Consider the following 26,674-nt stretch of genomic DNA (forward strand, 5'->3'; position numbering starts at 1 on the left):
ATTATACACACATATTTTGGATGTGATTAACCGATTTGACAGCACTAGTAATTATGCATAATTTATAGCTATTACTTTAATAACTACACGTAACAATGACACCAAAATAAAGTGTTACCTTATTTTGATCGTAGAAGCTGTTAGTTTTATTTAAAGGCTAAGTGTGAATTTTCTCCAATGTTAAAACAATTTTTCCATCTTCTACGCAAAGACACATGTAACTAAAACCAGTTTATAGTGTTTTGGTCAAGACCACCTAAACCGAGACCGAACCAGCACTGGATCTAAAACATCCATGTCTACCCTCTGAGAAATGACTTCTATTTAATAAATAAATCAAATAAGAATAATAAAACGCTGTAGAGCGGTTACAAATAAATTCATCTGTGTTGCAGAGGTGGCACAGACGTTGAATCTGTACAATTACACCTCCATAAATGATCCATTTTGTTAAAAAGGTTACCACAGGATTTTTTTTAAAGGGCTGCCTACCCATACAGCTATTTTTGCACATTATAAAGCCCAAAATGCTGTCTAGTTAGGCAGCTCACTAGGTTGTGTCTCACATGCGAGTCTTTGAAGCTTTCGTTGTTCAAAACATGAGAAAAACAAAATCAAACGCATAGTTAAAACGGTTTATTTCACAATGACGCTAAAGTTTCATGACACCATATGGGACCGGTTTGTACTGTAGGAATTGGAGCAACACTGCGCCCTTCAGGTGAAGGGTGGAAATCCATCCAGATCATTATATAAAAAAGTGGCATAGGACAAAATGACAAACAGTATTTCTAATAGTCTGCAATAAAACAGAGATGGCACTTGATAATGATTTAACAACCGTAAAAGCAAATACAAAGCGCACGGTAGTTTGTCAGATAATATGGCACTTAGCGTTGACATGACGAGTAATGAAAGTGTTTTACAGTGAGTTCAGACGCCGAGTGTCAATGTTCACCTGTGGTCTGACCACAGTCACCATTCACAACTTTCGTCCTGCATTTCTCTTCCTCTTCCTGTGGGGGTTCACTTATGTGTCTCTTTCGTGTTGCTGACTCATTGTCATTTAGCGGAGCGCATTTGTTGTCGTCCCTCTTGCGTTTATTTACCAGTCCACTGTTCTCCTCTCCGAGCCGACCCTCTGGAAGCCCGAGAGTGCGTAAACACACTATAGCTGCCGCCTGCTCGGCAAACTTCTTCGACTTCTCCCTGGAGAGAGTAAAAATGCGTTCAGAGACAGAAATATCATTCTCTCTGAGTTACTACACTATCATTTCAAGCTTTCTATAGATATAATTCTTATTGTGACTGAGGTACACGGTTTCTTTTTCCTTTATTTTACAAAAGTGATTTGTTATTATGAGTGTATGCGAATAAAAAGACCCATTTAGAGTTTCAGATGATGTCTTAGTCTTGTCTGTATGACCCAAAACGACGGACTATTTTAAGTTCTTTCCTCTGTTACGAGAAAAAAAAGTCCTGGCGCGTTTGTCACGCCAAATTAAAACCCCATATTAGAACAATGTGTGGCGCCACTCGGCCAGATGTGCAAAAACACATTTATAAACTTCAATATTTAGTACAAAATAATCACAAAACATGCAGCCAACATAAAAAAATAGACTACACGACTCAGACTCACCACAGGGTAGAGCGGTACGTCTTCTCAGACACAATAACCGTAGACTGAAAAGCTCGATCTTGAGTTCGCTGCTCCTAAAGAGTAAACAAGCTGTTTAAACAATCGGTCATAGGTTAATAAATTAGTATAATCCTATACACCAGCGGTTCTCAACGCCACATTGTCATTAATGTTCATCACAGAACAAAGTGCTGCTGTGACTTTAAGATGTGCCGCTGCCGAACATGACGGGGATCTGACGCGCTGTCACTCACATCTCATTTTCTCACACAAGTTCATTTAAGACGTTATTTGACTAATTTGAGACTGCACAAAACGGGCACTTTGGCATAATTCTGTGCGTTATTGTTTGTTCAAGCGCAAAAGAGTACCCGATACTGGCGCACGTCTTTCTGAGCGTTGTGTGTGCGCGCGCGCGTCACGACTAGGGTTGGGTTTTTTTCCGGTGCCTAAACCAATACTTTAAAAAAATTAAAAAGGCCACAAAACGAGGTGGATGACATTAAATAATGGCTTTTTATTGATTTTTTAAAAATTATTATTTAAATTGAACAATTTATTAAAAGTTTAAAGTATACTTAAATATATAAATAAATTAAAAACACAATTTATTTAAATTCCCAGTAAAACCTAAGCCACCTAACCCAACTACAACAGGCCTAATTTAACACTAAACTGTTACACTACAGTACTAATAACAGCAAAGTAGACGGTATTCTTGCTCTGCTACAAACCAGCTTCAAGCTTCAGCTTTTTTTTTAAAATATGACCATGTTCTCTGGCTAAATGCTTTCGACGCATCACCTTACTGTTTCCATGGCGACGCTGTCATGCTTCTCACATGACACACAGCAGCCACAATAGCGCTGTATAACAGCTGTATCGGGTTTATTTGTTTTTTATTTTTTATTCAAAATATTCACAAACTTGCAAACTAAGTCACAAACTGTCTGATATTGTGATTTTCAAATATGTGTGAGTGAATGTGTGTTAGTTGATTTATAATGCGCGATGGGCGCCGCCATGTTAGTTTGCGCCTCAGAGATTTATCAGATTTATAACACGTATATTCATCCTCGTCTCACGAAATACATGAAAGTGAGTGACCGCTGAACTGGGAGAAGAATAGAGTAAACTATAGAGTTACTATATAATGTGTATCTGATGCGAATAAAACACGTAGTCAAATTATTACTGTCTGAAAGGATTGTTATTGCTGCTTCCATACGTCAGTGTGTATTTTTTGCTAGTACTTATGTGCATTTAAATGTCTGAAACAAACATGATGTGGTTGAAAACACTGAATAGTTGTGATATGTGACGAGCGCTGAGCGTGTGTGTGTCTGGCTCGGTGCCAGCCAAAGCGCAAAAGCACGTTTGTCTCTTATATACTTTTGTATTGTACAATAAAAAAAATCAAGTATTTAAAAACCTTAATAATACTACATTTATATGTAATACAATATAGGTTATAATAAAAGCATTAACAGAATTATTATTATTATTATTATAAAAAAAAGAGAAGACAATTCTAACATGTATGCTTGTCCTAATTTCTTTGTTTTCCAACGTTAAACCACTGAGCTTTTATTTTGGCGGAAAGCCACAGGGACCTTAACACTTTAACACTCTTTGTAACAACAGATTTATAAACATTCTCATTATGAATTTATGAAGATGGTTGACAAAGGTTGCGTTCACAAATGCAAATTATAAGCGACCCAAACACACAGCACTTACACAGTAACATTTACTGTGAATGGAAACTGAAAAATGAACAGTGCTGTGCTTAACTCTGAAACATGCAGCGTGTCAGAATGTAGATTTACAGAATTACATCACAACCGTTGCAATTTGATGATCGCACTAAGCCATGCATTGTATTTTTATTTATTTTTTTAAGTTACCGGGTTACTGCCGTTTCAACACTGATTTTTACTCTGTATTGGCGTTTTGAACCCTGGCTAACATGCTAATAGTGTCCCACAGATGGTGCTGCGAGTTAGACGCAATCCATGCATGAATAAAATGAATTCGAAAACCATACATTTAGCAGTTTATTTACTAATTGTTAAAGGCCATTTCGTGATGTCAATCATCATACAGTAACCAGCATTTTAATGCATAAAGCTACACTGTGTGATATTTTACCCCATCTAGTGGTCAAAAGGTATGTGACCATCCAGTGAATATTAGTTTCTCTTCCTCTCAATTCCGACTTCGTTTTAACTCCTACGGTGGCCGATTTAGTCCAAGATTAACATGACTTCCTGTTCGACCTCATCCACATTCGACACGGTGCCATCGAGTGTTAAAACGCGAAAGGCGAAGCTTGAATTCACGGGTATGTCCCTCTTTGGCTAATGTACTTTCAAGATGGAGGGGCAACATGGCGACCGGCATTCGAACCCCTTACCCGTATGCATTTTCAATGGCATATTATAAACTTACGAGAATACTTTATTACTTAAAAGAAGTAAATATACATTAGTGAGCACATTTTTGAAAGAACTAAGTGTGCTTTAAATCATTTATATGGAAGTTTGCCATGGCGCTAGTTGAGAACCACTGCCATCTAATGGAACTGACCGTCTCATATACAGGTTGATCAAGCTTTTCCTTCCGGGTCCATTCCAGCAGGTACATCTTTGGGGTGATCTGAGGTGGATAATCTCGCCTGGGAAACACAGACGCACATCATAAACACAGTAAATACAGTGCACAAGTCAAAGTGCTTTCGCTTGGTACATACTCTGCAAGAACAAAGAAATGTGTTTGTTTTCTTGAGGTGGCAAGAACAAGAACAAAAATAGTTCTGGCCAGTACATTCCATACTTCACGAGAAAAGCAGGTGCCGAACATCTCCGTTTCTCCGCATTAACCCCGCCCACTTTAAAATTCTGACCAATCACACAATAGTTCTCGGACACCCACAAGGAAAAAAATTCTGCTCAGACGATGTGTCGAGAACGAGCTGCGAGAACATTTTGATTTTCATTTTGTTCTCACAGCCCTGGGAGCGAGAACTTTTTTCTCTGTTCTTGCGGAGTATGTAGCGGCCTTTAGGGCCATGGGGCCACATGGGTCATGAGAGGGTCACAATTCACCTTTCAAAGCGGACAGGCATTGTGATGACATCATCATCCAGTTCAGGGTTTTCTGACTGATCACCGTTGGTCTGTCGGGCAGCTTTTCTAGCCTCCAGTTCAGCGTTGGTCTTCATGTAGAAGTCAGTCAATCCAAACACCTCACTGCAAAATAGACACACACACACAAATAAATAAACTATACACACCTTCACAAAGAAATTGCCATAAACTCATAACAAATATGAAATATAGCTGCGAGCAGCCATTAACGGGGCCAAGCGCAAAGAAGACGACAAGACATGCCAACATGGCTGGGAGGGATAGACCAACTGCAAAAATGAGCAATTAAAGGCGTTTTAAGATGATTTTAGGCAAAATGGCTGAAAAATCATATATAGTCACTAATAATATTATTTAATGGTTTGTCACTTTTGACCAATAGGTGGCGCACTAACGAAATTGTCATCTCACTCTGACCACACCACATCAATGACAAAGGCAAAGTTTGGTGTCAGTATGTCAAAGCATTGCAGAGATACAGCCTCAAGAGGCAGTTTGGCATCATGGCTCAACTTTGTCGCTGCAGTATATGAAAATGGTTTTGTCTGTTGACAGGAAATTAATACTTTTTGCTGTAATAGTCTGAAGATGTTACGATTCGATTTTGGTGAAAATCAGACAAATCGTCTAGGAGGAGTTTGAAAAAGTAGGTTTCTAAAGGAAATCCATATGGCGAACAGAATGTTTGGCCAAATATGGTAAAATTGAGATCCATGCTCTTGGCATGACCCAAGGAATCTATTAAAACCAGTTTTATGACAATAGTCAAATTTAATCAAAAGTTATTAGCATAATTGGAAAAATCATTATAACTTTTGTCCACAAGGTGGCGCTGCCTTGAAACTTTGTGTACTTTCAGGGCTTGGTGACGAAGACACACACCGAGTTTCTTAATGATACGCCAATGCGTTTGTAAAACATAGCACTTTCTGACAAAATTCAAAATGGCCGACGCCCAAAATGGTTGATATGGGAAAATTGGGTATGGTATGGCTCAGCGTGATGCCCCGACTCTAAAGAGACCAGTTTTGTGATGTTTGGCTAAAGCATTCTTAAGTTATAATCAAAAATATCAAATTTTTGTATCTCTGGACCACTAGGTGGCACTGCGCCGAAACGCTGCAGGCAGCCTCAGGTCATGGTTGGCATAACACACACCAAGTTTGGTTAGAATATGCCAAAGCGTTGCGGAGATAAAGCCTGACTTTCATTTTTGTGAGCACTGTCGATTTAATTCGAGCGTTGTTCAATAACAGTTTGACTAATCATCTCGAGTCTAATACGGTTTTGTCAGCAGAGTCTGGTGATGATCTGGTTCAATTTTCGTGCAAATTGGAGCAACGGCCTAGGAGGAGTTCGCAAAAGTAGGTTTTTCGGTTAAGTAAAAAGGGCGGGAAAATTATTATGACGGAAAGTGACGTCATATGGTGCAATCGGATTGGCTTGAGCCAAGGAATCAGAGGAAAAAATAATTTTGTTTCTAGCCCTTATGGTTCGAAAGTTATTAGCAACTATATGAGTCAAACTTTGGACAGGTGGTGGCGCTAGAGGGATTGTTTAAGAGATTCCAAAATTGGTGTGGTTAATGCTGGGACTGTCCTCTATCTGTGTGCCAAATTTCACAACTTTCCCGCAAGCAGTTCTATGGGCTGCCATAGACTTGCGGCAGAATAATAATAATAAGAAATCTAACGGTTTCAATAGGTGCCTGCACCTTCGGGGATTGGCCCCTAATTATATATTCTCTTACCCACCTAATACAACATAAATGACTAGAACATGGTAATCAATATATAACTATTCAACATTTCTGCCCAAACCATGGTAAATTACCACAGTACATTAAATGTTTGTAAGGGTGGCGATTTGGAGATTTCAAAGTAATTTTAAGCCGGGAGTAAACGCGACTCCTTTGAGCTTGCGCTCCGTTATCCTGGGCCGTGCTGCGCAGCTCAAAGGAAACCAGTGAAACAGCTGAACAGCTCTATTTGCTGTTACTGATCGAGAAATCGCTTCAGATGATTCAGTGACAGAGCGAACAAATCTGAATCGTTTCAGACCATTACGCAAGTGCGTTTGGCCAATTCACGGAAAAGAAAGAATCAAGCCAAAAGAATAATTCACAAATGATTAGTATCTCTGGTTCAGTCGACAGAAATATTGGAAAATGTTTCTCCCAGGTCAGTCGGCGTCTGCATGGTATGATGGACATGATTGGCGGGATGGATTTGGCCCACCTGTCCTTATTAACGGTCTGAAACCTTTTTAAATACCAAATACTTCATGCTATTTATATCAAATAATATTTGTTGAAAAATATTTAAATAAACAGTATTAGCCATCATAAAAGTATAAGAAGTTTGTACAATAGGAAATAAGCAAACTGTTCAGTCGAAAGTACAAAAGCAGCGCTAGTTATAGCCTTCACTGTCTACATAATGGACAGCTGAAAATACCCAAAAGCAGCGTCTAAACAAATGGTCAAATATGTGCCAAAACATTCATTTCATAAACACCTCCCCTCACTTTCAATTCCCTTACTGCAATGAAAGGTCAGATTTCTGTTAATTTTTTTATTAAACGTCAAAAAGATAAACAATGGAGATTTGATCCTATTTACCAGGGGTGCCAATAATTCAGTCCATGGCTGTATATACATACATTTCAATTCTCACTATTAGCTAATTGATTATTAGTAGGGGTATGACGCGATCATTGTTATGACGGAGTGTGAGGGTGAAGTAAGGATAGAATATGCCAACGCTACGTTTACATTACACTGTCGTTTTGCTTTTTATAGAAATAAAAACTATTTACTTCAGGTGGATAACAGTCGCTTCAATTCCATCAGCTCATCCAACACGAGCTGTTCGAGCCGTACATATGGCGCAGCACTGATCACATGACGGCGGAGGATTCGTTGCGCAACAAAAGCGTCAGACAAACGTCTTATATTTTGAAATGCGCATTCAGCACAACCGCTCGCAAAATAGTGTTGTCAAAAGTACCGACTGCGATACTAAGTAGGTACTGAAATAAAAAAAAATGTGCCGCTTTGAGCGCTGTTGAGCTGGAACCGTAAACACCTCTGACTGGCCAGTGCTCATGCGCTCATCGGATGTGTCTGTGATTGGCTACAATGATCAACGCACACAAGCGTTTGAAAGCACACGGAAGTGTTTGTAAGTGTTTTGAGAGCGGGAGTGTTTGAAAGCACAAGCAGGCGTCGACCAGCGCTGATAGGCACCTGCATTCACACGCTCCCGTGTGTATCTGTGTAAGCGCTTTGTGAAAAGCATGTATATTTACAACATGTTTTTGAAGCGCAGGTCATTGTAGCCAATCACAGACATGTTTGATGAGCGCATGAGCACAATGGCCAGTCAGAGGTGTTTACGATTCTGCTCAACAGCGCTCAATTTAAAATTTCAGTACCGACTTGGTATCGTGGTCGGTACTTTTGACAACACTATCGCGAAATTGAAAGTGAAAGTAAACGGGAGCATTTACTGAATATGATAATTCATACTCAAGTAGAACTGATATGACATTCATTACAAGATGATGATTTGAAACATTTCAAATGCACCTGCAAACAATTTTTCTAGTCATGCATTTCATCATTGATGATGAATTAAAAATACAATGTAAAAATATTGTCTCGTTCTCGTGAAACCAATCTCGTGTCTCATCTCGTAAGCTAAAAGTCTCGTCACACCCCAATTAGCAGCATGCATATTACTTGGATATTGGCTGTTTATTAGTACTAATATTAAAGGGTTAGTTCACCCAAAAATGAAAATTCTACTCACCCTCATGTCGTTCGACACCCGTCAGACCTCCGTTCATGAAGATATTTTAGTGTAAAGCATATGCTGAGAAAGGCTTCAGATAGGCCTCCATTGCCATTCAGTACATTTACACTCACAAGACCCATAAAAGGCACTTAAAACGTCGTTACAAAGTCCATCTCACCACAGTGACTCTACAATAATTTTACGAAGCGACGACAATAGTTTTTGTGTGCAAAAAAAATATCTAAATAACGACTTTATTCAACCTCTTCTTGTCTTCCGTGTGTGCCTCCACGACGCATGCGCGAGAATATGACGCAGATCATACATTTAGTAGCTTTTCTGGGTCTTGAGAGAGGAAATGTCATTGCTGCCAATGGAGGCCTTTCTGAGCCATCGCATTTCAACAGAAATATCTTCATTTGTGTTCTGAAGATGAACGGAGGTCTTACGGGTTTGGAACGGCATGAGGGTGAGGAATTAATGACAATTTTCATTTTTGGGTGAACTAACCCTTTAATCCTACACAATACCCAAACATCACATCTACCTTACTAACAATTAATAAGCAGTAATTCAAGTAAAAAGTAATTATCGAGGCAAAATTCATAGTTAATAGTGACAATTGGAGCCTAATCGAAAGGGACCATATACATAAACAGAAATTCCACATATACAAAACATAGTTACCATATCTCTTCACTGGTCTGAGCTGCATGCAAGCGTTTTCCAAATGGAGACTCGACTCTGTCTCGGAGCATCTGACATAAGCAGTATTTGGTGTTAAACGGGTTATTTTCATAGCGAACAGCCTGTTAGTAGACATAAGAAAAAAAGATCTCATTAAGACCCAAACAACATTTTTCACATGTATTTACAATACTATTTGGGAAGACACTTCTGGAATAGAATATGTTTATGGAAGATAATGTCAGTCATCTGATACATTCACTATGCATTTTATTGATCATAGTATAATATTTCAATGCATTTTATTTGACTAATTTTCCTTTCATGTTTTATGATGTGTTGCACAACTTTATTATCCCTGTGAACAACAAAAAATGTACTTACAAATATAAGTTATTGGTTGTTTGAATCATTTATGGCTGAACTCAAGACATGCTCAAATGTTGCCCCGCTTACGTATTTGATGTATTCCTCCATGACCTGCTCCACAGACAGCGCCCCCTGCTGGCGGAAGACTGAAGGATTCCACATGGCCGCCCGTGCGATCATGACAGACGATGCTCCTGTAGCAACTCGAAACGTCTCTATGTCCTCAAATGTCTTCACCATGTCTGAAGAGCCACCACTACAGAGAGACAAATGATGAACACACCAAGATAACTACAGGAACCAATCATACCAATTGCATTGCATGTGTAAATACGAAAAGTTTCCATTTCACAAATACTTCGAGTAGTTGTGGCATAAGTGTAATGAAGGGTAAAGCCTGACTTGGCAATGACAGGTATGGACACACTCTCAGCTACGGCCTGAATATAGTCACAGTGGACTGGATGCCGCGGCCTCTCCTCTTTCATCCTGACAACAACAGAAAGGTCAAATATAAAGATGCCGTCACCAGACGCAAGAAGAAATCACATGTAAGAAGATGTTTAGCGAACACGCTTCGAACCTGCCGTGCACTGCTATGGCCGCCACTCCTGTTTTTTCAATTCTCTTCACTAAATTCACTGTGTCCTCAAGCTGAAAGAGCACATTACATCAATGATTACTATTTTTATACAACCCCAAATCAGAAAAAGTTGGGACAGTATGGAAAACGCAAATAAATAAAAAAGAAGTGATTTCTATACTTTGACTTGTATTTCATTGCAGACAATATGAACACAACATATTTCATGTTTTGTCTGGTCAACTTCATGTCATTTGTAAATATGCATCCTTTCCTGTCATTCAGACCTGCAACACATTTCAAAAAAAGTTGGGACAGGAGCAATTTAGGGCTAGTAATGAGGTAAAATGGTTAAATAATGATGTGATTTGAAACAGGTGATGTCAACAGGTGATTGTAATTATGATTTGGTACAAAAGCAGCATCCAAGAAAGGTCTAATCCTTTAGGAGCAAAGATGGGCCGAGGATCGCCAGTTTGCCAACAAATACGTGAGAAAATTATTGAAATGTTTAAAAACAATGTTCCTCAAAGAAAGATAGGAAGAGATTTGGATATTTCACATTCAACAGTGCATAACAATTAAAAGATTCAAGGAATCTGGAGGAATTTCAGTGCGTAAAGGACAAGGGCGCAAGCCTAAGCTGAACAACCGTGATCTCCGATCCCTCAGGCGGCACTGCATCAAGAATCGTCATTCATCTAGAAGCGATATCACCACATGGGCTCAGGACTACTTTGGCAAACCTTTGTCAGGCACCACAATACGTAGTTACATCCACAAATGCCAGTTAAAACTGTACTGTGCCAAAAGGAAGCCCTATGTTAACAGTGTCCAGAAGCGCCGTCGACTTCTCTGGGCTCGGAGGCATCTGGGATGGACCATCACACAGTGGAAACGTGTACTGTGGTCAGATGAATCAGTATTTCAGGTATTTTTTGGGAGGAATGGACGCCGTGTGCTCCGGACCAAAGAAGAAAAGGATCTTAAACATCTTTTAAGTGTTGTGAAAAGGAATGGCAACATTACAAAGTGGTAAATGCTTTACTGTCCCAACTTTTTTTGAAATGTGTTGCAGGTCTGAATGACAGGAAAGGATGGATATTTACAAATGACATGAAGTTGACCAGACGAAACATGAAATATTTTGTGTTCATATTGTCTGCAATGAAATACAAGTCAAAGTAAATTTAGAAATCACTTTTTTATTTGCGTTTTCCATACTGTCCCAACTTTTTCTGTTTTGGGGTTGTATATATATATATATATAAAATCCTATCATATATTAATTACCAGGAACAATAAACATATACCAGGTTTCACAGAAAAGGCTTAAGGGTAGTCTCAGAATAAAATGCATGTTTGAGCTGTTGAGCAACTAGTACTGAGATATCTTAAAATATTAGTGCCCTTTTTTTCTGTCAAGATGTTACGATTAAATGTAACATTAAGGCCTAATCCTGGCTTAATCTAAGCCCTGTCTGTGAAACTGGGACTAAAGCCGGGTGCACACTGTGCGATTTTGGTCACGATTTGGCCGTCTGAGACAAATTAGGCAAATCCTAAAAGAATCTGAAGTCTTTGATCGTTAGTTTGACACGTTCAGCTGATTAATGACCGCTGCGATCAAATTTTACCTCAGACGAAATTCTGTCAGTGTCAGAAGATTTGGCGCACAGTCCTGCAGTGTGACTTCTCCTACGACCACCGTCAAATTATCTTCGTTTTTCTATCGTACAGTCTGACATTAATGACAACTGAGATCTTACAGTGTGACATGGCTTACAGCGGGGATCATGGTCGTACAGTTTGACAAGGAACAATCGTGAAGGACTATTATAAATCACACAGTGTGTACCCGGTTTTAAGGGTTTTAAAGTCATTTGTAAGAATTATTGGCACCCTTGGAAAATATGATCAAAGATGGCTGTAAAAATAAATCTGCTTTGTTTATCCTTTTGATATTTCATTCAAACACACGGCCGAGCTCAGTATTTTGACTGAATATTAAGCTAAACCTTATAGTATACCTCCTGAACATTTTCCATATATGGCACGTCTCACTGTATCATTGTGTGATACTTTTGTATACTTTCCGTAAAGTCGCCTTTCACTGCCATTATATGGAGGAGCGCGTGCAGGACTATTTTTTTTTTATTTCTGCTTTTGCGGTCTGAAAAAGATATAAGGACATAGGACATTGGAACAACAGCAGGGGGAGTAAAAGATGGCTTTGTTTTCATTTCAGGGTTAACTATCGCTTTAATCATCCATCACAATGAGTAAAACCACAGAATATAGTTCTGATGTGCAGCAGAAGATTGAGCTTCACAAAATAGAAAGTGACTAAGAAAAAATCTAAAGCATTGAAAATCCCCATTTCCACCATCAGGGCAATAATGAAGAAGTTCAATCAACTAAAGATGTTCTGAATCTGCCTGGAAGAGGACGTGTGTCTAAATCGTCCTAACGCACGAGAGGAGGAGAGTTTGAGTGGACAAAGACTCTACAAGATCACAGATGAGAATCACAGAGATTAGTTGAGTCTTGGGTCAGAAAGAGAAACAAATATCAAACAACTCCTACATCACCACCTCCTACATCACCACATGTTGTTTGGGAGGTTTGAATAAAAATCCTCCTCACTCATCCGGAAACAAACTCCAGCAGATTCAGTCACGACTTGAGCTTCAGACGGGACCTGGTTCTTAAAAAAAGATCTTTTTGGCAGCAAACACACCAGATGGCTTTGGTGGAAACGGGGATAAAAGTCCCCCATTCCAACGGTTAAATAAACCGCTGGATCTTTAATGTTTATTTTTTTGCTGGAGGTCCTGGACTTCTTGTTCAGATTCATGGCATCATGGATTCTAGCAAATACCAACAGATAGAAAATCAAAACCTGACGCTTCTGCTAGAGATCTTATAATGGGCCGTGGTTGGATCTTCCATCAGGACAACGATCCAAAACAAACATCAAAACCGTCCCAGTCCCTGACCTGAACCCTGTAGAGAATGAGTGATGAACTGAAGAGAAGAGCTGGAATCTGAAGGATCTGGAGAGATTCTGTATGGAGGAATGATCTCTGATCTCCAAAAGAGGTTGCAAAAAGTATTATGCCAATAATTATGGCCAACGTGTTTTGGAGAAAAGCATTTATTTCATAATGTGAGTTCTCCCCCACTTTCAATTCTTTTACTTCAATGAAAGGTTAAATTTTTGCGAATATTTTGAATGGAAGATCAAAAGGATAAACAATGCAGATTTATTTTTACAGCCATCTTTGATCATTTACCAGGGGTGCCAATAATTTGGTTATAATTAGGTTCTCTTTTCCAAAAAATTTGCACAATTTAAAATTACACAACAAAAAAAACACATAGAAAAGCATCACTTTACCGTTGGAAGTATTCTGATTTTACATGTGACTGGTTTGGAGATTCCATTCACAAGAGTGCTCAGAATCTAAAAGACAAGACGTTTAACATACAAAAAGTTAATAATCGTTATAAAACTGATATAGTATAAACAAATGCATAAAGTAAGAAAACTTACAGCTTCGATTTTCTCGGGGTCAGAGAGAAGCGCCGAACCCATTCCTCCCTATGTGAGATGAATGTGAACAGCAGCAGAAATAAATATGAATAAATACATAATCAAATGTGCACATAATACAACACAATTCACTCTTTTCTGCCATGACAAATTAAGTTATCACCTTAACACTAAAGAGCTGCAGGGATGATGTATTTTTACAGGTCAAAAGTTGCATTTTATCATCATCCCAAAGTCAATTGGTTTTGTTTAATTGGCTGAAATAAGGTCTGTGGTGAACACGGTTTATTCTACAACATAAAATACATCAGTAATGCCCTCTTGTGGTGCTTTTAAAGATTTAACTTGTCTTGTAAAAGGTGTCTAAATGGGACTACAGAGGTTGTCATTAACACCGAAGTGAACGGGTCACTTTCACAGCCTTGTTGTGTTTATAATCAAACTATTATAACTCAAACTTTCAGGGAAAATGTTTTATAGACTGAAAGAGTTGGCAGAAGCTTAGTGATGGTGACGTAGAAGTTGTGGTGTAGTTAGTGTTCATTTGTGGAGATTATCATGATGAACAGAACGTTTGGGAATCATAAGCTTTTGTTGGTCACAGAAGTTGGAAAGATGAATCGCACTTTGGCAATTGTAGTTTTTATGTGTGCTGAAAAAAAGGAGGAAGCGAAAGAGGGGAATATGGACACGGTCATGGCCAGAGAAAAGAGGCCAACCAGGCATTTTGCAAATCAAGCTTGAAGTAAATGGATTTAAGTTTTAACACCATGTTGCGTTGATCAACACGCCATTACATGTTGCATTTTTATCGGCTTGTCAGCAGACATAAGTCGTAGCAGCAAACACACTGAGATGATCATGCTAAATTTATGAAAATTATCTTTGGTCGCAAGACCGTGACAACAGCCATCTTTGAACCTCTCTCACTGTTGGACATAGGGATACTGATTAGGAGCCGTGTCCACAAAAATCGCTGCGATTGGTCATCTTTCATTTCAAAATCGTGGCTTCAAGGCTTGGCCTACAAAAACAGAGCTCTATTTGAGTGAGAAGCAAAAATTAAAGCTTAATATGAATGTTGTAATGCCTGAAGTGTAGGGCTGGGCGATATGGCCAAAAATTGATTTCGATCAAATCTGTTCATATCAGTCGATATCGATAAATATCACGATATTATTTATTTCTTTCAAATTTAAAGGCAGATTTTTGCTCCTAATTGAAGGTTGTACAAACCAGACTGTTAATTGTGGTTTTAAACTACTCTTTATTGTCAGAATATGACACACTTCACGTTTTTGAATTACTTACACTTTTCCAGTCATTTTTCCTTAACAAAATACATTTCTTAATAGAAAAAATTAATGTTCTAGTTTCTGCATGTTCTAATAGGTGATATTTTTTCTAGTCATGAAACAGGTTTGTGTCGCCTGACTTTGGCCTATATCTTCAGCTGCAGAATTAATAATATTACATGTTTAGTAATATGCACATTTGACAGTGAGTTGACAGTAGTGGTAGCTTGAGTTTGGAGGATGCAGATGTAAATTATGCGCATTAACAAAAACACGGACATCTGTAAAAAAATTCCTTATTTTTATATGGCAAAATATATTATGACCAGGGCTTAAAAACTGAAAAAAATATCAATCGGTTCACTCCGAGCAGAATCGATATTATAGCGTTTCCGTTTTTGCGTTCCTCATTAAACATTACTGTTCCGAAAACGGTTTGATTAAAAAAAATAACGGTTAATAACGTTATTTTAATTTAGCCTATACTTTAAACAAATATGTATAAATAGACTTATTTTCACTCAATAATAATATGACGCATGGTAATTAAACTTTAATATTTATTTCATAACATTTTTAAAACCACAACAGAAATGCATGCATTAATTACAAAGCATAAACAGCGGGACAAATATTGACCTGTTTTAATGGAGCGTTAGACAATCGAAAGTGGACATATGCCTAATTCTTTTCAGAAGAGTGATAACATTCTTTGTACATAACTTTTTTTCAACACGACTTGTTTAAAAAATTGCATGAATAAAGAATAAATAAACTGGATAACTATTGCTCTTTTAATGCTGCTAATTTCAAAGCAAACACTGCGCAACACGTCCTTGCAACGCATAATCAAATTCAGTCAGCTAATAAAGCTTGATCATTTAATGCAATATAACACCATTTAATACGAAGCATCAGCCGTCTATATAGAAAACACTGACCTGTCCTGTATTGGCAATCTGAAAGACTATAGGACAAATGTTTGATAGATGCTAGTAACCTACTTGGATAGGCTTAAACGGAATCCACAAACTAGCCTAAATCAGTCTATTTGAGCTTAAAGTCCGAACTGCTTATTTAAACGTACGAAAAGAATGTCCTCCAATACCTGCGCTTTCATTGATGACCTCAGTGAGGAAAGAAATGTACTTGAGGCATGAAAATGTGCGCTCCACACTGACGGTAGATTCATAGATGATGGAGCGTGGGCATTTCACTCACGCTTGATCCGTCAACGTCACATGCTGTACTACTCTATTCATTATTGGTCACTGCCAAATTAAAATATTAAAGAGAACGATAAAATAACGTTATTAACCGGTTAATGGCCATTTCAAATGAACGTTTCTGTTCAGAACGATTCAAATTGATTTTGATTTCGTTTTTGTTCCTCTTAAAATTTCGTTCGTTTCCGGTTTTCGTTTTCGTTCCTTGAACCGGTTCAGAGCCCTGCTTATGATGATTTTTTATTAAAATGAGGCATTGGTCTTCCATAGTATCATAGATTTAGATCATGATAACCACAGTTAAAAACATGCATATAGCTCTTCACTGCCTTGGTCAAATGTATCTATATGGTTTCTATGGTATTTGTATGAAAAACAGTAGACCTAGCCTAAAAACATTTAGCATAAATGCACAAATTCTATAGCTCAATCACAAAAAAATACTGTAATATTCCATTACTCCTTTAATACATGGAAAAGCCTTCTGACTGTATCATTGCACACAGTGTTTCTCCTGTTTGTCAGCGCTGTTACATCAGGCATTAAACTAGCTTAAATCACAGAGACATTTGTGTTTTCCATTGAATGCACGCGCTTCTGGGTCTCACAACGCGCTTTAGAGTTCGCATAACCGTTCAGAGAGGATCTCTTCTAGTGAGCTCCTGCCGTTTGGACTTTAACCAGAGCGGATATGGTCTGTGTGACGCGGATCAAATGAGTAACATTTCGTGCTACCTTTTATCAACAAATTCATCGTCTTTGGATGATGACTCAAGGTTAGCTTCACTTTTGAATTAATGTTCGTCACCGCATCCACTCATTTCCACTTGTGTACTTACGTTAAAAGCTGCACGCTGACTGACTCTGACTGGCTGTTCTCGCATTTATTTCTGTTGTGCAATTGGGTGATCTATAGAGTAAAAACGTCCAGAGCTTATCATTGTTATCGACATGAATTTTATCGCGATTCGATATATCGTTTATCGGCCCAGCCCTACTGTAGTGCATTTCCCCAGTGTTATCCAACATGACTTGATTTAAATGTTCCAGTAAAAGCATCCTTTTGTACAAGGGAGTTTACCGTGACAATATTTCTTCTTTATTTCAGGTCACAATGTTACTTTTGTTTTTCAAAATCCACATTTTTTGTGTTCATTTCTAATTTTAAATATGATTTTGAATTCCAGATATGCAATATGGCCTCAGACTTTCAAACCCCACTGTATGTGCGACACAGAACCGAACCGTACCTTTGTGGAGTATTCCTTGGGACAGCCCATATTCACATCAACGGCTGCGACATCGTTTTCCCTGTTCAGGATGAAAAACTGCCACGTCAAACAAGTTCAAAAGTGATCATTCAGAGCAACACTATACGCAACACTTGGTCTACTGTGAATATCCCTTACGCTGTGGTGAAAACCCTGGAACACAAATACAAAACTTTTCCTAATTTAAAGAAAGTAAATATGGAATCCAATATTTGGTGATAATATAGCATAATGAGAGAGATTTATAAGCTATCCCAGATAGCAAGAACATTTGGGTCAAATGTGGCAGAAGGCTGGTACATCTGGCCTAGATATGGCATGGCTGAGCACATGTGGGCCAACTTTTCACTATATATGCTTTTGAATTGGATCGTATGTGGCTTGGCTATGGCACATCATGGAATGTGTTAACTAGTGTTAATTTTGTCACCTATTTTTAATTTAGTCTTAGTCTTGTGCCAAATGTCCTTGTTAGTTTTAGTCATATTTAGTCATTCACATATCTTTTTTTGTTAGTCAAGTTTTAGTCGACTAAAAGTCTTGTCATTTTAGTCTAGTTTTAGTCAAAAGACAACACAAGGTATCTTAGTCAAGTTTTAGTCGACCAAAAGTCTAGTCATTTTAGTCTAGCTTTAGTCAAATGAAAACTCAATATATTTTGTGGCAAAATAAGTTACATAAAATATATATAACCTGCATAATGTGCAACAACACCATAGCTAACTGGTTGATTTACAGCATAGATGCCTAAAATCAGCATTAGCTCATGAGACGATGGGCACAAATATTGATTTCGATCTTGATTCAGTATGAATTCATATGTATATAGCCTATAAGGAACAATACGTTTTTTACACTTTTTTGGGGTTATATTATATTTGCTTGCATTCTTTACTATTCACTATTATTAACATTTCAAAATTTCACAAATAAGTAAGCAGTTATGATCTGCAATACTTTTTTGAGCAACTAGAATACATGTGTATTATTAAAGAGCCATGCAGGCACCAGTGGGTAATGGCATTACAAGTGAATTTTTGTATTTTTCCAGCCACAAAATGGCTCTAATTTACCTCTTTGCAGTGGAATTCTCTATTTTAACCTTAATTAACACACTAATTGTAATATAAATAATAAAAATATTAGAAGAAAAATATTTTAAGTGGTCATTAATGGACCATAAGTATTGCACAAATAGTATTTAGTACCAAAAGATCTCCTCAAAATATTCAATAAATATTATTGAATTAAAATATAGGCTATTTATTTTTAAAATAGTTAAGGTGTATGGTCACATTTGACCACCAATGAGTATAAGTGTGACTTAATTAGTAAGGAATACCTGAGGGCTAAATACAAGAAAAACATTAATATTAATGTTAACAATGTTGCATCTCTACCACTCTCCCTAATAAAATGATACTGTAAATGTGGCTGACGCACACTATGCTGTACTGTTTACCAAAAATTGCTGCAAACACCTGTATAGTGAAGCTGTTGTGTAACTTGCGCGGCTTAAGCCATTCACATATACTGACACAGCGCTAGAGGTATTGAGCGCTCCGTGAACCACGTGACCACACGCGCGCGGCCGCGAGATGACAGGCGGAGTCTGAGAGACCTGTAACCTACTCGAGCAACAGCGGGAATATTCGGAATATTTTGAACAGCTGAATATTCATCTCATGATGAAAAAGTAGAGACAATTGTAGACGAAAATGAAGAGAGATTTTATCTTAGTTTTTATTTTATGCAAAACATTTTAGTCTCGTCCTTTTTCATCAACAATAATGCATGTTAATTTAGTCTTAGTCAGTGTTTTTGGACATTGGTGCAGTCTCGTCATCGTCTCGTCTTCTTCATGGAAAAAAAGGTCGTTAACGAACATATTTAGTCTCGTCTCGTCTGACGAAATTAACACTAGTGTTAACTTATGGTTTATCATGTGCGGCAGGTTTGTGGGAGACTATCAGCCTATTAAACGACGCTATTTTCGAATGATGATTCGGATCGCGTGTCAAACCGCCAAACTGCTGAAATTTGGCGATTCAAACTGCTGAATCGACTCACTGATTCATAACGCTTCAAAGCTTCATGATGCCTTGTTTTGAAATCATCATCACTATATAAGTCGTTATTTAGGGTTTTTTTGCGCACAAAAACTATTGTCGTCGCTTCATAAAGTTATTGTAGAACCACTGTAGTGAGATGGACTTTGTAACGACGTCTTTAGCAGACCTGCCAACATGTACGCATTTTTCGTACTCGGCACGCATTTTGACCCTTTGGTACGCTTGTACGATTCGCTGCTCTCTATGTACGCATTTTGTTGCATCTCGCATTTCGCCGGTTTCAGTGCAGTCTATGACGTTGATTCTGCTGCTGAGACACAGCGTGAAAGTGGAGTGAAAAGCTTTCGGCCAATCAGAGCGCTTCATTTTAACCCTCCGCTTACATGCCCGCCCCTCCTAGACAATGCTTCAAGCCCGCGCCGAGCGCGTTCGTTTCATTTCAGTGCCTCAAGCGAGCTAGGCAGGCCGGATAACTGCAGGCTTGCATGCCATGGCTGAACCGCCTCACAGAGATGCGCTGTTGGCGGTTACAGCCGCGGTTGACTTGACGAAAAATTATATTTAAAAATGTGGCGGTTGAACCAATCAAATGGAAAAAAATATATACATTCTTAAATATTATTACAGTGCACTAAGCAAACCTGCAAGCTATGAGCCCAGCTGTCAGTATGGAGGCCTAGCTTCTCGTAGATATTTTAAAACAGCCAGTCATTGTAGTCTACCACTCGGGGAATAGGCATTTAAAACATAGACAGATTATGGAGTGATATAAAAATGGCATCGGGCAATGGCAGCGCGACGCGAGATGTTCAGAAGAACGCAAGAGCTAAACTTCTAAGCTCAATAACATCCACAGCAACACAAAAAAAAAAAAAAAAAGGTAAGAAAAATAGTCGAAAAAAGTTGCCCATCGTTTATTAGCAGATGTGCAAGGCAAGCGGGCAAGTTTTGGGGTTGTTGTGGATAATTAAAATGTGAACATGCACGTTGCACGTTGCACAGTTGTGCTGTTGACTTTCAGCAAATTTTAGTGAATGAATAGAGTTGGCGTTTCTGTAATATCAAAGCTCCATAATTAGTTTCTTGTATGATTTTGTTAGGCCTGCTGGTATAAATTAATTAACGTAACTGTTGTGTCGCGTCGCGTCTTGCCACATTCAATGTAGAAAGCATTGCTTTCGTTTGAGGGTGCTTAACTCGCACCAGGTGTAGACAAAAAGTTACCTGATTGGGACAGATGGTCGAATTCACATGACCCATTATAAATTAGCATTATGGTCTGCCATAGCCTACCCTATAGTATCAAAAAGACCAAAGCCATCTGATGCAGGGAAGATGAAAAATGGGGATAAAGACAGAGGTAAAGTGATGTAATGAATGAACAGTTTATCAAATTGCATAGTATTAAGATACTAGTAAATGAATGGCAGTTATTTTTACCTTAAACTTTATGCTAGCAATTGTGCTGGGTTGTCTAGAGAGGCACCAGACAGTGTGATTTTGCCTTAATCTTGTCAGATTTTTTTAAACGCATGGAATATCAGTTTTGTATTAATGTTTTACTCTACAGTTGTGTAGTTTTGTGTAGTTGTGTTAAATTATATACATTTTTATTTATTAATTAAAATTCATATTTAATTTGATTAAATATTAAATTAAATGTACATGTAAATTTGTAATAGTCTATTTATATAATAGCAACATTTTATGTCAAATTCAAATAAAATATCTACTACTCAGTTTCATTCATAGTGAAAATATGAAATGTGCCATAGTTTAGTGGAAGATTGCTGCCATCTACTTGAAAACAAACACTTTTGCTAGTGAACACGGTAGTTTGTTATTAATCTTACTATTTGTGTTTAATTTGTCTTTTGTTCTATTTTTGTATGACGTTTAACCATCATCAGCCTTTTTTGTTTATAATATCCTGAACACAAGGATGGGTGTGCAGTAACTGTATAACATTTATGGTCTACTTGTATTTGGTTATGGAGTAACTAATAAATCGTAATTGGTGAAAGTATATTGTGTATATTATGTATTTTAGTGTTAGGTATCTCATAGATTTCTTACTGGTGGGTGGACAACGGTGGAGCGTACATTGGCGGTGGGCTATCGGGCCCGCGGGGGGCCCGTGGGGGGGGGGGGGGGTGTACTCATAAAGTTTCTTCAAGGTTGGCAGGTCTGCTTTAGTAGCTTTTAAGGGTCTTGAGAGTGAACCGTGCCATTGAGCCAATGGAGGCCTTTCAGAGGCATCAGATTTACACTAAAATATCTTCATTTGTGTTCTGAAGATGAACGGAGGTCTGACGGGTGTCGAACGACATGAGGGTAAGTAATTAATGACAGAATTTTCATTTTTGGGTGAACTAACCCTTTAAGCCCCTCGAGTCGGCGATCGGCTTGCTTTCTTTCTTATCAGTGCCAGTTTTTGTGTACAGTAACAATAAATTTTTTTTTTTGCTTTTTGCAAAATAAAGAAAACAAACATGATGCGCGATCTGCAGCCTCTCTGTCAAAGACGTTCATTCAGATAGTCTTCAGAAAATGACCTCTAGCTTAGTGAATACTTGTCTCACAGACATGAGACATATGTCTAAAGAAACGCTGAAATGTCAGCATTTGTTTCCAGGCGGACCGTTAAAGAACGTAACACACGCGTCTCGTGGACATCCTGTAGAATTCAACCAATCAGAGGACGACTTCGAAACTCCTGAAGTGTTCCCAGTTAAGTGTGCCATATACATCAGACGCAATGGTTTGTTGTCTGAGGCTGCGATTGTCAGGAAAGGGAAAATCCTCTCAACATAAGGGATATATGATACTAACAGAAAAATTAAGAAAACTTCAAACTCACACAAGCTTAGCCACAGTCAGGGCTCTCTCTGGATCAGCCGTTCCCTGGAACACAAGCACAGAATCAGATTATGTTTTAAAATGAGTAACAAGGTAATGTTACGTTCAGGAAGTTCGGATACTGACCATCTGAAAGACCACACGGCTCTTCTCTTTACCGCAGGTGCGAAACATCACACGCTCATCTGGAGCAACAAAATCAACCGTCTCCAAAACATCTGAAGACACATATTTTGCCAAATGTGAACCCATTTACACACGGTTTGTTATATAATATCCTCAGACATCTGATATGACCGTACCGTTTACTACTCTCTCACACTGAGCCATTTTGATGTCAATCAGCTCCTGAAACACCAAAGGCCCCATAGATCCATGTTAACAAGTACTTTATCTTCAAATGCTTCATGGAAGGAAATGTGACGTGTATTGGTGTTAATGTTGCTCCTCACCTCACAGTACACAATATCTGCCCCATAGTCCAGAGCCAGGAGTCTCATGGGCAGAGTGCCCACCCGCACCATAGGGGCCAGAGCAGTCTTACCCTCAAAACACAGCCTGTCCGCCATCATCACCCATCCACCAACCGCTGCACAACAACATTTCACTTGTTCACTGTCAATGGTGAGATAAACGAAGCTAAACACAAATTATCGGCATTATATTTTCTAAAGTCCGTGTACCGTTATATAACTATCAGATAAAATCAAAGCATTTAAATGGTCCCATTATTAGTTTCAGTCATATATTATTAACTCAGCTAATATATAGCCAAATATATTCGGTATTCTGATTATATATATATATATAACACAACTGTGCCATTATAATTACAGTTATATAATCTCAATTTTGTAGATATTTACATGATATCAGCGCTGAACTTCCACGCATCAAACACAACTTCAGTCAACATTACAGCTGCGGCGAACACGCGTGCACTGCACTCGCTTCCGGTGTTGACGCCATCGCCGCGCGACTATAACTTAAGTTCCCAGGAAATGAGGATAATTTCACTTCAAAATATAAATCACGGCTGATTTTAAAGCTTGAAATTATTAAGCGATCATACAAATCAAATCAAATTAATAAGAACGTGAACATTCCCATTTAATACATGAACACACGCTTATAATCTTCAAGAGCCGTATTTTCCAGTTTTAGCGCGGAGGCGCCGTGGCTTAGTTGGTTAAAGCGCCTGTCTAGTAAACAGGAGATCCTGGGTTCGAATCCCAGCGGTGCCTTTTATAAAAATGTTTCCCCCCCCCCTCCTGCTATAATAGCGTTGTTTTGTACTACTACGCATCAAGTTAAGTGCTAAATAGTCTTGCTCATCCCAACTATTGAAGTTTTATAAACAATAAAACTCATTCCCTAAATAGCAATTTAGTTTGTTTCTATCAGTTTGTAGCATATATGTAAATTGTGGATTTTAATGACAAGTTCATTGGATCTGTTTGCAGTGTGCTTGCACTGGATTATTAGTAGCCACAATTGATCATCTAAATGTTACAAATCAGAGTAATGACCTGGGTTTATTTTGTTATTAACAAGGGAGTGTGGTTTTCTAACGTAGTGAAGCTACAGATTCGAATCAAACTATTCTTATTGGTTTCTCTCCTTATCTGAGTAAAAATAACTGGATAACAACAACAACGTAAACTTACCTGCCACAATGAAAGAGTTAGATCTATTATTTGTATTTACATCTTGTATTTACACTAGATGTATTATTTTATTTCTCATTTTCTAACAGCATTTTCCCCAGGATGGTTGAAAGGTTCTTCACCAAGGGTGAAAAAAAAAAGAAAAGAAAGGAGAATATAAATTTCAATCCCTTGTAAATAATTTTAAGCAATTAATTCTGAAATCACAGAGAAAATATGCCTGCAGGTGACAATATCATTTCAGACTAAAGACCAACATTGTGAAGAGTTAGAAACCATTTAAATGTATTTACAGCATAGGCGTAAAGAGCCTGTAGAAACTGTTATGTAGGTGTAAAGACATCACAGGTGAAGTACATCATACAAAAGAGAGGAGATTCTGTACATGTATCAACATAGGACATTTGCAAATGAACCCCAGTAGCAAATTATAGGGTTTAAAACAGTTTTCTGCAGGAGAAATAACATGCCTAACCGAAAAGTGAGCAACGCCCAATGCCATTTAAACTCATGGAAGCAGACACTCATTCAAATACAGTCCCCATTGAAATAAACGAGGCGGTTATTCTTTCATTTCTCTTTTTTACTATACTACTACAAGCCTGGGAAGTGTGGACTTTAAGTGAAGAGCTGCCAGATTAAAGTAATAGAAAATTCAAAGCGGTCCAGAAGCTTTGCTTGTGAAGGAAGATTTGTCAGTCCATTCTGCCGTTTCAATAGGGTCAAATTGTGGGAAAACAACAAAAAACACTCTTTGTCCCAGGTACGTAGCCCACTCTGTAAAAAAAAGACCACATATGCACATACATTTAGTTCATTAAAACATTGAATAATTGCATGGTTGTCATTAATACACAATTTAAAGGAATAATTCACACAAAACTTAATCATTTACTCATCCATATGCCATTGCAAACAATACGACTTGGGCAACATTTTACAAATATTCTGAATAGTTTTGTGTAAGAAACAGCCAAATTTAAGTTATGCACTAGAGAGAAAAATGCTCCCAAAATGTGCTCATTCACACGTGGTATATTTGTGCCAAGTTTCTCATCAGTCATGTGTGTTCAAATTTTGTATGCCCTGAAAAAGAAGCGCACTTGTAGTGAAAAGTCATTCAATGCTTTGGAGGACAGAAGAATACTGCAGAAATGTGAAGGTGTTATCTAAAGAGGAATGATTAGATTGTATTTCTGCTCCTGCCCAAAGAAGTGTTTCGAGAACGAGTCCATCAGGCTCATGTTTCGGCTGCTTAGAGTCCAGATTTGATCCTACAGTGAATATTTGGTCTCACATTAAACTCGTTTTTCACCGGCTCATGAACTGTTCGAAGCCTTTAACGTTGAGTGGAACGACAGACTCTTCTTGTAAAAAGCTGTCTAAATTTGAAGAAGGCTATACTGTGCTAAGTTATTTTATCTAAAGTATGTGTGCAATTCTTGCTCATTTCCTGACCAGTGATTAAAATAGTTAAGACCATTAAAAGATCACTAAACATTTTGCCATCTTTGGCTTGGTGCATAAAAAAAAAAAAAAAAAAAAAAAAAAAAACACTTGCAGAGAATATAATATTAATGAAATTAAAGGCCACTTAAGTGTACTTAAAAAAAAAAACAGGCTTTTTATGACTATGTTTTTAAAAAGTGCACTTTTAAATAATTTCAATAATTATGTTTTAAAGTCAATGTGTAAGATTTTAAGCTTAAAATCTCCAAAAACCACTAGAACAATGTTATATATTTGGTTGACTTGTGTACTTACGTTATCCCAAATGTTTCCAAGAATGTTTAAATCCAGAGAAATTAGCTATTTTAACCAGGACACGGACCGTGTCCATGCGCCGCCTGTCAATGACATCATAAACGTGTTACCCTCGATTTCCGATTTCTCGATTTTTTGTTTGTTTTATTTTGTAGGAACCGTGGAAACACCAAAGACGCTTTAAAGAGGTCATGAACTGGCTTTTTACATTTTTTTATACTGTTGTCTGAAGTCAACTTATGATGTTCATGTGGTTTTTACATTCAAAAACATCATAATCAATAAGTAATAGGCTATTTTTATTCATGTAATTTCATCCATGAACATGATTTCTGCCTGAGTCCCGTCCCGATTCTTTTACACCGGCTATGAGGTGAAAATACGCGCCATGAATCTGCTCAATCTTGGCGTCATCAAGCTACACCTTTGTTTTGAATAGGTGACCTCTAGCGGCGAAAAACTACATATTCTGCCTTTAATAATCTTTTGTTGTGCATGAATAATCTTTTGTTGCGTTGTGAGTATTTGCAGTGTGTTTCTGTATTTGGTTGCGTTGTGAGTATTTGCAGTGTGTTTCTGTATTTGGTTGTGTTGTGAGTATTTGCAGTGTGTTTCTGTATTTGGTTGTGTTGTGAGTATTTGCAGTGTGTTTCTGTATTTGATAGCGTTGTGAGTATTTGCAGTGTGTGTTTCTGTATTTGGTTGAGCTGTGAGTATTTGCAGTGTGTTTCTGTATT

The 26,674-nt window shown here is 38.0% G+C and overlaps 2 protein-coding genes across 2 annotated transcripts in view; both read right to left on the minus strand.

Moving 5' to 3' along the window:
* Positions 1–621: 621 nt before the first annotated feature.
* Positions 622–23,464, minus strand: dus2 (dihydrouridine synthase 2). Its single transcript, XM_079809789.1, has 16 exons — positions 23,373–23,464; positions 22,959–23,095; positions 22,809–22,854; positions 22,633–22,724; positions 22,508–22,551; positions 17,555–17,615; positions 13,784–13,831; positions 13,628–13,693; positions 10,228–10,298; positions 10,047–10,133; positions 9,732–9,900; positions 9,276–9,397; positions 4,750–4,893; positions 4,232–4,319; positions 1,643–1,716; positions 622–1,209 (listed from the first exon to the last, which is right to left on the minus strand). Exons 1-16 carry the CDS (start codon positions 23,398–23,400, stop codon positions 948–950), a joined length of 1,539 nt encoding a protein of 512 aa, XP_079665915.1. The 5' UTR covers positions 23,401–23,464; the 3' UTR covers positions 622–947.
* Positions 23,465–24,210: 746 nt separating this feature from the next.
* slc7a10b (solute carrier family 7 member 10b) overlaps positions 24,211–26,674 on the minus strand; it is a 34,128-nt gene continuing 31,664 nt past the window's right edge. Inside the window, exon 11 of the mRNA XM_079809028.1 lies at positions 24,211–24,950. Coding sequence (XP_079665154.1) covers positions 24,829–24,950 — 122 coding nt within the window. The 3' untranslated portion in view covers positions 24,211–24,828. The remainder of the gene's footprint in view (positions 24,951–26,674) is intronic.

Source organism: Gobio gobio (assembly GCF_949357685.1).
Source record: "Gobio gobio genome assembly, chromosome: 25".
Taxonomy (NCBI): Eukaryota; Metazoa; Chordata; class Actinopteri; order Cypriniformes; family Gobionidae; genus Gobio; species Gobio gobio.